General features: G+C 26.2%; 2 protein-coding genes across 2 annotated transcripts; both read left to right on the top strand.

The window, feature by feature from the left end:
* The first annotated feature begins 1,874 nt into the window (after nucleotides 1-1,874).
* Nucleotides 1,875-4,043, top strand: LOC103575427 (uncharacterized). The gene is made up of 3 exons (XM_008555211.2): nucleotides 1,875-2,535; nucleotides 2,603-3,430; nucleotides 3,516-4,043. The coding sequence occupies exons 1-3, from the start codon at nucleotides 1,936-1,938 to the stop codon at nucleotides 3,777-3,779; spliced, it is 1,692 nt and encodes a 563-aa protein (XP_008553433.1). The 5' UTR covers nucleotides 1,875-1,935; the 3' UTR covers nucleotides 3,780-4,043.
* Nucleotides 4,044-4,331: 288 nt separating this feature from the next.
* Nucleotides 4,332-6,490, top strand: LOC103575426 (uncharacterized). The gene is made up of 3 exons (XM_008555210.3): nucleotides 4,332-4,983; nucleotides 5,329-6,135; nucleotides 6,198-6,490. Exons 1-3 carry the CDS (start codon nucleotides 4,381-4,383, stop codon nucleotides 6,444-6,446), a joined length of 1,659 nt encoding a protein of 552 aa, XP_008553432.1. The 5' UTR covers nucleotides 4,332-4,380; the 3' UTR covers nucleotides 6,447-6,490.
* The last annotated feature ends 7,108 nt before the right edge of the window (nucleotides 6,491-13,598 follow it).

Raw genomic sequence — 13,598 nt, 5'->3', positions numbered from 1 at the left:
GTTAAAGTTGGGCGATAGAATAAATTTGACAAATGAAATGGAAAACGATATTATTATTGATATCGAATTGAGTTCGCTGCCCGAATTGCCACAATTCAATGACATTGCTATTAAAAAGCAACTGAAACAAACGATTCAGATGAGAAAATTGATGGATATTAAACCAGGTGATATTTTGAATGCTGATGACTTATTTAATTATGAGTCAAATAACATACCAGTTGATAATATATTCCGTGAATCAATCGATTATAAAACAGAGCCATTTATTTCGATAACTTACAATTCTTGTCATGAATATAGTGAAAATTACGGGATAGAACTAAATACTAAGAACTATCAATCTTATTCAACGTCTCTGTTCGGAAATTACGATAAGCGAAATATATTTTACGATAAAGTAAAACGTAAATATTATGGCGTTCACCGTCAATATTTGACCATTAATTATTCGTGTTTGAAAATAACTATTTGCTCCCGATTTGAAAAACACGGATTAGATAATGTTTCAACAAAAATGATTAGAGTTGATGAAAGGTCGAAAAAAATTAAAAAATATAATATTTTTAAAAATAATGATATTGTATTGTGGATAACAAAAAATAATGAAACCCACTTTGTGGCATACACTGAAAAAGGGGAATGTCTATTTCAGGTATATTGATTATTAATTAAAATTATAAATATTACAAGTTATCAATAAGTTGGAAAAATTAAATAATTATTTATTGTACATTTATAGACATTAGTATATTCCACATCTAAACTTCCCAGAGCACCTGATGACGTAACTCTGTTAAATTTCATGAATCCTCCTGTTCATACGGGCTCAATAATAACAGCAAGTGATAATCATGATTTAGAAATTTGGATCAACGATTTGCTCGATGATGATCCAAGAGGACTTTTAAACGTAAACGAAAATGAAAAAGTTAAAAATTTTATATTTGACCGACTCGAAAATCAAATATCTGAAAGCACTACTTTAATAAATTTTTACTTAGATGAAATATATTAATTTTACATTGCATAAGGAGTGAGCTAAGTAAGTGTTTATACAAGAAGCACAATGTTTTTCACACGAGTAGTAGGTGCACACGCACGAGCGCCAGCAAGTGTTCAATGTGCACCAGAGACGAGTGCTAAGAACATTGTGTTTGACAGATAAAGACAACCCATGTGCTATGCACTATACTTTATTCAACGAATGTCTGTTTTTTGTGAATCATTATATCAGTCAAGTAAATCCTAAATCAGTTGGGATTTTATATGATATCCTAGTTCTTGGCTGCTTTCATCACTCGATTTTTATTTATTTTTTTTATTTTATTTTAATTAATAAAAAATAAACAACGTATTTATATATAGACACCGACATGGAAGTAATTAGATTGATTGAACTTTTGATTTAGTATCGAAATTATTTATTTTTGTAATAATAGTAGAGTTTGTTTTTGAGAACGATTGATAATGACATTACAGAAATATGTGATCGATAAATGGTTACTTAGGGTTTGCTATTCAGATATAATAAGGCGCGATAATCAGATATGCGTTTAATAAAAAAATATAATAAGTCGTAATTTATAATCAAGCGATAATTTTATACGACTTATAATTATCAATAAGCTATTTAATAGTAATTTTAATAATAATGTATAAAATATATATATTTGAAGTCACTGTATGAAAAAATATAATTTTAAAAATAAATACTTCGTTGTTATGGAACATGTCATCTTTTAAAAATAACTATTACCAATAACTGCTCGTAAAATTTACAAGAATATGTTTTATCATAATTGAAAAAAAAGTTAAAACTTTTTATATCTTACAATTTCAGCTTATTGCGTATCAAGTTGTCTTAGCAATTAACACGGTTTTATAATTTTTTAACAAATATAAAGTTACTCAAAGATTCAATTTATGTGAACAATGAACGCAATAATAAATAAAATTTATCTAGTGATAAAAATTATTTCATTTATTTCAATAATTATAAATATCAATGAAGCGGAAGACTTTACTGTAGGTGATACAATAAATACATTCGAGTCTATAAATTCGATAAATAAAGTAGCGGACATATTTAACGGCTTTGACGGATTAAAGTTTATTAAAGAAAAAAAATTTAATGATATTATTGATGATTACTTTTTGGTAGCCGATGAATTCTGCTTGACATTTGAATCTCTAAAACGTTTTTACTATCCACAAGTTTTTATCGATGGAAAAATATCAAGCAATACACCGTCAAAATTATTTAGTTACATGGATAATTCATTGAATAAATTTTTGGGTATTAATAGCAATTACGTGAATAATAATTTTTTCAAATATGGGATTGTTAAAATATGCAAAATCGTAGAAAGTAAAGATCTAAATATTGAGATTATCGACGATAAATATTTTCCAAATATCAATTCGGGTGCAAATTATAATATTTTATTAAATAAAACGGTTGTTTTTCGGCTGAAACGGGACTCTGAAACTCATTATATTTCATCTATCTCTACCGGAACTTGTTTGCTTCAGGTAAGAAAAGTAAATCTGAATTTTTTTTTTTTTTTTACAATACTTGAATTAGTTTTTATAATTCCAGATTTATATAAATGATGCTCATAAATGTATTACTAATGATGGTGATAAATCATTAAAGTATAAAGATAGTTTTTTTAAAAATCCAATATTCAAAGGTCACATAACAACTCTCAGTAATAATCATAGTCTTGAAAATTTTATCGACCATTATTATCTTATGAGTAATATTGACTATTCTCTGTTTACATTTCCACACCTAGCCCTTAATTATAAAGCAGATATAATTGACAAATTTGAAAACGATGCTATAGTGAGAGTTGATTTAAATTCCTTGCCTGAATTACCGCGACATACGAAACTGCTGCCGTCGAAAAATAAAACAAAATCAGTAGACATTGTTCCAGGCGACATATTGAATTTGGATGATTTACTTGATGATAAATCGACAAATATATCTATTGACAATGTATTAATTGACTCGAATGATTATTTGGCAGTGCCCTTTGTGTCATACAATTACACAAAATGTTATGATTTAGCTAAAAAAAATGATGTAAAATTAGAATTTAGCCATTATTTATCACCGGATAAATTTTTTAAGACTGATTACAAGTTGAATTATTTTGAAGAAGTAATGAGACGGAAATATTATGGAGTCGATCGTAAATATTTGGGTGATAGATATACTTGTTTGAAAATAACCGTTTGTTCACAATTTTTTAAGAAAAGATTGCATTTTTCTCCATTAACAATAATAAAATTAGATGAACAAGCTAAGGACAATACCAAATATAATATTTTTGAAAATAATAATATTTTACTGTGGTACACTAAAAACAATGAAACACATTATGTTACTCGTACGGAAAAAGGCGACTGTTTATTCCAGGTTTCTCTTTATCTAATTATCTATATAAAAAAAATTATTTAATCAACAGATTTGTTGTATTTTACGATATTTAATATGTTTTCAGGCGTTAATATTTCCGCTTGAACTTGAGTACTATGCAGACAAAACACAACTCAGCGATAATCCTATACACAAGGGTAAAATATTATCAGCAACCAATAACACTGAATTCGAATTTCGGACTGAATTATTTTCTAATAATGATCTCAGAGTTTTTATAGAAGCCAACAGTAATATTTTGTTTACCTTAAAAACTTTTGATGGATTAAATAAAAACGCTCTTACGAAGAATGCTTTAATAAATGTCTACTTAGATGAAATGTATTGAAAAATAATGTTCAAAATTTGTTCATCAGTTCCAAAACTTTTCAGTCTTTAAGCTCTGGAGTTAGGACTGCCCTACAAAGAAATATATATATATATATATTCAAAAATTTATGGAACATATATGTTTTGATATATATATGTCAACATAGATCTTGTCGTATATATTTCAAAATATATATGAACATGTACACAAAGTTCATCAAAAATATTTGTCTTTTGTCCGCATATATGTGCCAAATAATTTTTGCATATACATTTTTCTATGCGAGTGCTTCAAAAATTTTAATAAAATTATTTAAAAAAAAAAAAATCTACTTTATTAAATCCTTATCTAGAGAAAATCAGCTAAAAAATTAATTTACTACGAAATAAAATTAATTTTAAAATAATTTTTGAGTGACTAATGACACCTATAAAAATACGTTGACACGTATCAAATTAATTAATTGTTATCAAACAATAGCTTTAGATTTTTTTTCACAATCTTAAAGTTAAAAATAAATTACTTTATCTATTGCGACGTGTACTTTTTGTTAATGACAATAAAAATTCATCAATTGTCTACAATTTCTACAGTAAACTTTTAATTTAGTAATTGAAAAATGTGTGAAGCAAAAACTAAGTTGTCATTTTTTATAATTATTATTATTATTATTAGTATTACAATTGATGCTATAAATGTAAGTGCAAAAAATCAACCACTGGTAAATTTATCTGTTGGAAGTACGTTGAATATAAACAATTTAAATTCAAAGTCTGTCGAAATAATTGGTAATTTATTCAGCGGTACTGATAAAACTAAATATATTAAAAAAAACAATTATCCCGAACATTATCGTGGAATCACAATTTCAAAAGTTCCATGTTTGTCACTAGAATCATTAAAGTTATATAATTATTTAAAAATTAATGTTTATAATAATGGAGAATATTCATCTTACAACACAAAACTATCAAATAACATAAATTTTGGTATCCCTCAAGCTTTTATGCGTAATAATTATTTTTATGGTGTTATCGAAATTTGTCGTATTAAAAAAATCGATGAATTAAATATTAAAGTTATTGATGAATATGATTTTTTTAATATGGATACAGGTATGAATTATAATATTTTACTAAATGCAACAGCAATTTTTCATCTTAGAAATAATAGAGAAACACATTACGTATCATCTATTACCACCGGAAACTGTTTTTATCAAGTAAAATTATTATTTATTATAGAATTACAGTCGAATTCCATTGTCTGATTCCATTGACTTTAAATTTCCCCTCAATCTTGGCTCCTACTACAAGCAATACTGTCTCCAACTCAGTGTTACACATTTTTATCTGATTATGTGTGTTTATAAATGCATATTCATGTAAATAAAAAAGCGAATATGGGTAGTTTACTCTTTAAAGGAGAAAAAGCATTCGATAAGTCTGAATTTCCGGAAAATTTCCGCTTCTTTATCGACTCGCTATCAGACAATAGAATTCTACTGTACAGACAAAAATATATTTTTTATTATTACTAACCGATTGTATATTGTTTTTAATTTAAGTTTTATGTAAATGAAGAAAAATTATGCAACGTCAAGCGTTATTATTTTGACATTGACAAGATAAATAATTTTTTTGAATTTCCTTTGTACAAAAGTCATATAACAACTGCTAGTAGAAAAAAATTTATCATGAACTGGAGAAAAAATTATGATTTTTCAAATAATATTAATTATTCACTACACAAATTTTCTGGTTTGACACCAAACGATCAGTTAGACATTATAAATCGTCTTGGAAATGACGTTATAATAAGCCTTGAGTTAAAACCACTGTTCGAAATGCCAAAGACAGAAAAAAAACAAAAAGAATTGCAAGCTGACCACTATGAAAGATTGGCTGGTTTGAGAGCAGGCGATATTATAAACATAAATGATCTAAGAAAAATAAATTCGCGATTGAAAGTAAACAGCATAGATGTCAGCTCCAATAGAATTGCAAAAATGCCAATTTTAAAGAGTAATTACACAAATTGTTATGAATATAATGAAACTAGAGGAATTTATTTGCAACCGATAAACTATACGTCACACTATGGATCTCAGATAGTCTATGATAAAATAAACCTTTTTGAAGAAATAATTAAACGCAAATACTACGGAGTAAAACGAAAATATTTGAATGAAAATTATAAGTGCCTGAAAATAACTATTTGTTCCGAAATGGTAAGGAGAAAAACAAATATTGAATTTTTGAACGAAAAATCGAAAAATGATATTTTTTTTAACAAGAATATTGTACTGGGATTACATAATTATAATAAAACGCACTATGTTGCAAAGACTGAACGAGGACAATGTTTGTTTCAGGTAATTAAATAATTATTTAAATAAATATCAAATAAACGTTAATGAGTTTTCAACAATTTCAGACTCTAATTTATCCTGTGGAAACTAATAATCGTAATGAGGCGAAACTTTTAACCCCAGTGTACACAGGAAAAATATTATCAGCCAATAATAATAATACTCTGGAAAATTTGGTACAAAAACGTCTTAATGGCAATGGAAAAGATCTTTGGACTATGAAAGATGACCCAATAGACATTTTATTTATATTAAATGAATTTCGTTACAATTATAAGACTAATATAAATATTTTTTTGAAGAAGACATACTAATTGTTTGAAAACTAGTAATAAAAATAAAGTTGATAAGATTTTCAGTATATCTGTTTGTTATTACCTTCAATAAAGCATGAAATTGTAATTTAAAAAAATTTTAAACTTGTTAAAATGTGAGATAAGCATTCTGGCCAATAAAAAACGTCCCATTGTTTAAAATTTTTTAATGTTTCTATACCCAATAGCATCTACGATCGATAGTTGATATTGACCAAATTCCTAGCCTAAGGCATTTATATTTTATTGAGAGCCTTACATTTTTTCTGAAGCTTCAGTAGTTGTCTCAGAATTCCACTTTTTTTATTTAGCTAAATAAAATTTGAAAAATGTGTGAGAAAAAAAATAAATTATTGTTTATCAATATTATAATTATACTTGTTACAGTAAATATTAATGCCAAAAAAGTGTCATTATTAGAATTGTCTGCTGGTGATACAATTAATATAAATAATTTGAATTTGAAATCGACTGAAATTTACGGTGATATATTTGACGGTTATAATAGGACAAGATTTATTGAAATAGACAATTATGCTGGGTTTGAAGATATTTCATTTAGTAAAAAGAGTTGTTTAGATTTTGAATCCTTAATATCAGAATATTATCCAGAAATTAACATCGATAATACAAAATTTGATACATCAGGAATATTTTACAATACAAATAAAACCGAATATAATTTTTTTGGCCTTAATAAAAATTATATGAATCGTAAATATTTGTATGGAATTGTAAAATTATGTTGGATTGTAGAAGCACAAAATTTAAACATTAAATTAATTGATGAAAATGATTTTCCCAACATAAATAATGGTATGAATCATAAGTTGTTGCTTGACAAAACGGCTATTTTACGATTCAAAAAAAATAATGAGACACATTTTGTTTCTTCCATCACTTCTGGAGACTGTATATTCCAAGTAAGATTTCATTTATTAAATTTATTAAAAAAAAAAAAAATAACACCAACGGGATTTTCCATCTCTATTTATTGATACTTTGTCAAATGAGTCACACAAAAATTTCGATTAATTAAATTTATAATGATTTAAAATTTCAGACTTTTGTAAATAATGCTGAACTATGTGCCCAAACTGATGATAGTGAATTAAAAAATGCAAATATTGATAATTTTTTAGAATCTTCTATTCATAAAAGTCGCATAATAATTTCCAGTAAGAATCATGACCGTGAAAATGAGATCAATAAATATTTGATTAAATCTGGGGTTTTATTATTCAATTCAAGTGATTTTACAAAAATAACACACAGCAAAATTTTGAATCTTCGTAATAAAAATGCTGTTATCAGACTTAAATTACATTCACTACTCAAATTACCAGAACCACCAAAAAAACTATTACAGAAATCCTTTATTACTTATCCATTATTGACTTCATATTTAAAACCAGGTGACATTATTAATGTTAATGATTTAAAAAAAATAAATTCACCTATAATAATCGATAATATATTAGTTGACATACACGATGAAACAACTGAACCATTTATGGCATTTAATTTTACTGATTGTAATGAATATAACGAAAATGACGAAATTAATCTCGAATTTGTTACTTACAAATCATACTCTCGTCATCCCAACGAATCTTATTGGAAATTTAATGTTTTCGACGAAATTATTAAGCGTAAATTTTACGGAGTCGATCGCAGATATTTAAATAAAAATTACAAGTGTATGAAAATTACAATATGCTCAGAATTTAAAAGGCAAAAACTTATTATTCCCTCTGTCCATGTAATTAATTTAGTAAAACAAACCGTCAATAAGTCAAATACTTTCGACAATGAAAATATCGTTTTACGTTATAAGGTAGCTAATGAAACACACTACGTTGCTCGTACAGAAAGAGGACATTGCCTATTCCAGGTAATTATTTATTATTCACGGAGAGAAAATTTTGGTAATCGTTCTTAGTACATTTATGAAGTATCAACCCATAACGTTATAATAATAATAATTTCTTGGAAAAGTTTACATAACGATGGAAACAATTCCTACAATTATGAAAAAATTTCCTACATCCTATGATAATTTAATTATGGTAATGATTACCATACTCTTAGGAATGGTTCCCATCGCCACGAAGAAATAAATTCTATAACCACATTGGAACGAATCCTTGGTGTCTATAAAAATAAACCCTATATATCACGATAACCGCTTCCATAACAAATGTAAAATATTCCTATAATATTATGGTAATTTTTATCATACATTATAGGAATGATTACCATACAGATAGGAATGGTTACCATAATTTGTATGGGCGCCATTTCTATAATCGATATTTAAAAAACCCTGTTACTTTATAATATGGGAATCATTTCCATAATACATTGTAATTTTTTCTTCGTATATTATTTTACCAATTTTTTTTTTTTATTTTAAATAAATTTTATTGTGTTTCAGGCACTAGTGTATCCAAATTACAATGACACGCATGAAGATGAAAAAATTGCACTGCCTATTTTATACATAGGTAAAATATTATCAGCAACTACAAACCGTGTCTTCGAACACTGGGCAGAAAATTATCTCAAAAATCTGACTTTTCCATACAAAAGTCTTATGAATTTAGCAAATAATTATACAGCTAGAGTGTCTCTTTTTTCTGAACTCTTTCATAGAGAATACGACAATACTCTCATAAATATATATTTAGACAAATTGTATTGAGTTGAATAAAAGCATTTTTCAATAAATTGAGATCTAGATCAATCATTAATAAGTTAAAATTACTACCGTCAGCTATTAGATACTATATTTTATTTAATAAAAAAATCAGATATTACTTTATATATAGATGTTAATGTTTTATCAACCAATCGTTATAACTGTCTTGTATGAGGATGAAAATACCAGCCTAGAATCTAAAATATTTTTGTTTTCAAAATTATCAATGAAAGTTATAGTTATTTTTCTAAAGTTATCAGCCATCCATCAGTTGGAATAAAAAAAATTAATTTTTGAAAATGCGCTTGGAGCATAAAATATTTATTATAAATATTATATTGACGGTGAATATTATTGCAGAAGAATAAATTTATAAACAATTTAAATTTACATTCACCTAAAACTATCGAAAATATTTTTAACGGTTATAATAGAACAAAATTAATTGGAATAACATATTTCAAAATTTTTTCTTCGTGTCACCTATAAAAAATTTTGCTTAAATCTTGATTCTTTCAAATTTTATTTTTAACCTTCTAAAATAACTATTGATACTAATTGTTTAAAAACTAATAATAAAAATAAAGTTGATAAGATTTTCAGAATATCTACTTCAATTAATATAAAAGATTTGAAATAAACTAAATTATGTTTAATTAATTTTTATAAAATTTTGACTACTCCAGTAATTATTGTTTCATTATTTTTTTTCGTTTTTTGTATATGAAACTACTGAGATAAATATATTAATCATGATTAAGTCGTATTTGCATGTTGCATCTCATAAATCTTTATATATATATATATATATATATATATATATATATATATATATATATATATATATATATTCCCGCACAGGTTGAAATTTAACTATTTTGCCAGTGAATAATTGTTTAGTAGAACGTTTAATTATTAAAACATGTATATATTTAGTTATTGAAATCATATATCGATATACCACCCAATGGGATATTTATTAACATTGGTATTGATATTTAACTCGACCTGACAGGATTGACGTTAAAGAAGATCTGAATAATTTTGTTTTCCTGCTTTCTAATGACCTCAAGATTGCTCTACATATTATACATATGTATATTATATGACTTTTTTTATTTTAATTATAACAATTAGTAAACGACCTTGTCGGACAAGTGAAGGTATCAAGTCAATCAACCCTTGGATGTTTGAATATTTAATAAATACATAAGTACATGTTTAATGCATGTATATTAATTTACAAAACTTTCTGTTTCCAAGGAAGTAATTACTATGAGATCAATAATTATATTGCCTAAGGTAATTACTCTTAGCGCCGGTGACATTTTAAAGCGCCAGTAGATTGTCATTTCACCTGGATAATTATTTTAATAATTGTTTTGCCAATTTCGCTGTTAATTATTATTCAATTATTTATTTATTGATATTAATTTATACTTTGTAACCGGTAAAAATATTTTTATTGAGAAATATCTTTAAAAATAATTGGGTGGAGGCGAAGAAATTTGTTTGTTCGGTGTAAAGTAATTTAAAAAAAAAACATAAATCTTCCGCTGTTGTTTTTAATGATTAACTGAAGATGAATATATATGTATAACGATAATGAGTGTCAATTATTACCCTCGAGCAATCAATAAATCACTCGATCGATGATTTTCTGACCTTGTTTCGCACGATTCCGGTGATACGATTTTAATTATGAATCAGCTGTATATTTTATTTATTTATTTATTTATATATTTTTGCTGTTATTTATTAACCGACAGATGGATAATTATTAAATGTCATTTATTAAAATTTTTTTTTAAATTTATTGTTGCGTTTTTTAAAGCAATCGATTGATCGATTAATTTTGAAGATGCAGAAATACTTTACATACGAATATAAAATTATAGGAATGTACAGATTTTACTTTTCGCGATTTGATTTTGATAACTTGACTTGCTTAGTATCCATTTCAATCAAAAAAGTCAAACTTCTCTTAGTTTTGGCTTAGCTGACTTAAATTCAACTCACAAAAATTAAAAGTATTTTTTTTATCCGACTCTATGCTCAAATTTTTTTCATTAGATTATTCTATAGGTAATAGTATACTTTTATTATTAAATATATGAGCTATAGATACAATTAGAAGTGAGAGTACAAGTTTAAAATTTTAAAACGATCAAAGAGCTCATCTAGCTTTTTGTTATATTGAGATGTGCAACACCTTGAACAAAATATTTAAGAAGGTCAAGTATTAAAAAAAAAAAAGATTAAACGATACTTTTATCTTATTGCAATCATTGAATACACATAGAATTATTTGATGGATGTAAAAAAGAATTGATGAAGACGATTTGACAATAGAGAATAAAAAATGAAGTAAGTAATAGATTGAGAGAAGAGACGTTAGAAATATGTTTGAAGATGATTGTGAATAATGATAAAATGAACCCATCCAATCACCTTGGCAGTGAAATATTCATTTCATCTTATATATTTTGTCTTGAGCTATTTTTTTTTACTTCGTAATACTTTCTTCTCTTCGTACTTACATAATGATTAATGAACGTATTTACTAAGAAAAAAATACTTCATTTGATGTAAATGAAATGAAACTTATATTTTATTTAACTTAATGCACTGTTTCGTAAAGTTTAAGAGTTTTTTAGTGTTGCCGGTGTCACAATAATAGATAACAGAAAATATAATATAAAATGGTTGAATTTTAAAAAAAAAATGTATCGTTATTTCTTAACACGGGCATGGGCATTAGAGACTAAGTAGAGGGTGTTGCAAATATTTTAGCTCTTTTGTGAATGTAGAGACACTAATACTCTATTATAGATCATTCAGTGGATCGTTATCCTCGCGGTAAAACACAAGAGAACGCCAACGCTTACCTAGTAGCTGTTAAATTACCTTTATTTTCTATTCCTCTGTAAGTCTACAGAAATTATCATTATTGATATTTTAATGCTCATTACTGCGGTCACAGGAATGCAAAATAATTATTATAATTTTAAAAAAATATAGAAAGGAAAAAATTCTTAAGAATTTTAAAACATTTTTCCATCTCAATTTTTTTTTCAAATTTATTTTAGCGACGAATTTAACTGATCATTAAATCCGAGGATTAGATCTTTGAATAGAGCGCCGTAAAAGTTAAACAATCTAAATAATATAAAATAAAAAATATGAAAGTCACGACTAATTATGAGCTGAGACGCCGAATTTCATTATCTGTAATCTAGATGAAAGATGAAAAATGAACGATGACCTCGGCTTGATACAGCGTCCAGAGGGACTCTGAATTTAATAAATATTACCAGCACGCGCTGCTTTGAATCAAATTCCGAGATTATTTTCAGAGTGATTACGCTTTACTACAAACGATAGTAAATTAATCAGGCCAACAGGTCACACAATTAATCGCGCAATAGCCACACTTTTCATTTATTTTTTTTTATTCCTAAGGCTTTTGGATATCGTGATAGCATAACAATTTATTTAAATTACACTTATGTAATTCGGTAACGAATCACGCCTTAGATATATATATATATATATATATCATTCATCGAATTAAAAAATTATTGTTATTAAAAATAATAATTTAAATAATTGATTATTTTGCAATTTTAAAAAGTATACAATCTGAGAATTGAATACGCTTGAAAAGATCGATAAAGTACAAACAAATCCAATTACCGATACGCTAGATGATTTTATAGAATACAATATATATAATATATATATATACATAGCGTGTATTTATTTTTTTAAAAATAAATTTTCTACAATCAAGAATGTTGAATTATCGGCTTTTGTTGCCTAACCTGAGATCATAAACTTAAATATCATAAGCAAATATATATTTGTTAAATGATAGCGTTTATAACAAAGAGAAAGACCGGGAATTATTTAAAATACCTGAAGATTGTTTTATAAACATCTAAATAATTATTTGCGAAAGCGAAAGAATCTGATGTAAACTTATTTTTTCCGACGACATATATTATATATATATTTGAAATAAGTTTATATAAATATAAGATACGAGGATGTATGAAGATAAAGTTAAAAAGTTGTTACGTCTCGATGAGTTCCAACGTGTATCGATACTCGTCTTGTCAAAGAACGTTTCTTCCTGACTCAATCACTTTTCTTAAGAAAACGATCGTTAACATTTTAAAACTTTTAAAAGTTTTTACGAAAAAAAAAAAAAAAAACATAATAATAAAAGTAAAGTTGAGAACATACCATAACGCTTCCTGCTACAATTCGCAACACTCTTCCCCTGAGAATTGGAGTCTGATTGACAGTCGATCAACGCAGGATTAAATCCGTTTTGCGCCTCAATTTAGAAGCACCGGTGAAGAAACTATCGCTGTCGATTTTATCGGCACTAACCTCTGCTCGCCTATTGCAATTAAAAAATTATTTTATTGATTGTTAAACGATCG

The sequence above is a fragment of the Microplitis demolitor genome, chromosome 7 (assembly GCF_026212275.2).
Source record: "Microplitis demolitor isolate Queensland-Clemson2020A chromosome 7, iyMicDemo2.1a, whole genome shotgun sequence".
In the NCBI taxonomy this organism is placed as follows: Eukaryota; Metazoa; Arthropoda; class Insecta; order Hymenoptera; family Braconidae; genus Microplitis; species Microplitis demolitor.
The sequence above is the reverse complement of the archived record's forward strand: the minus strand, read 5'-3'. Positions and strand labels throughout refer to the sequence as shown.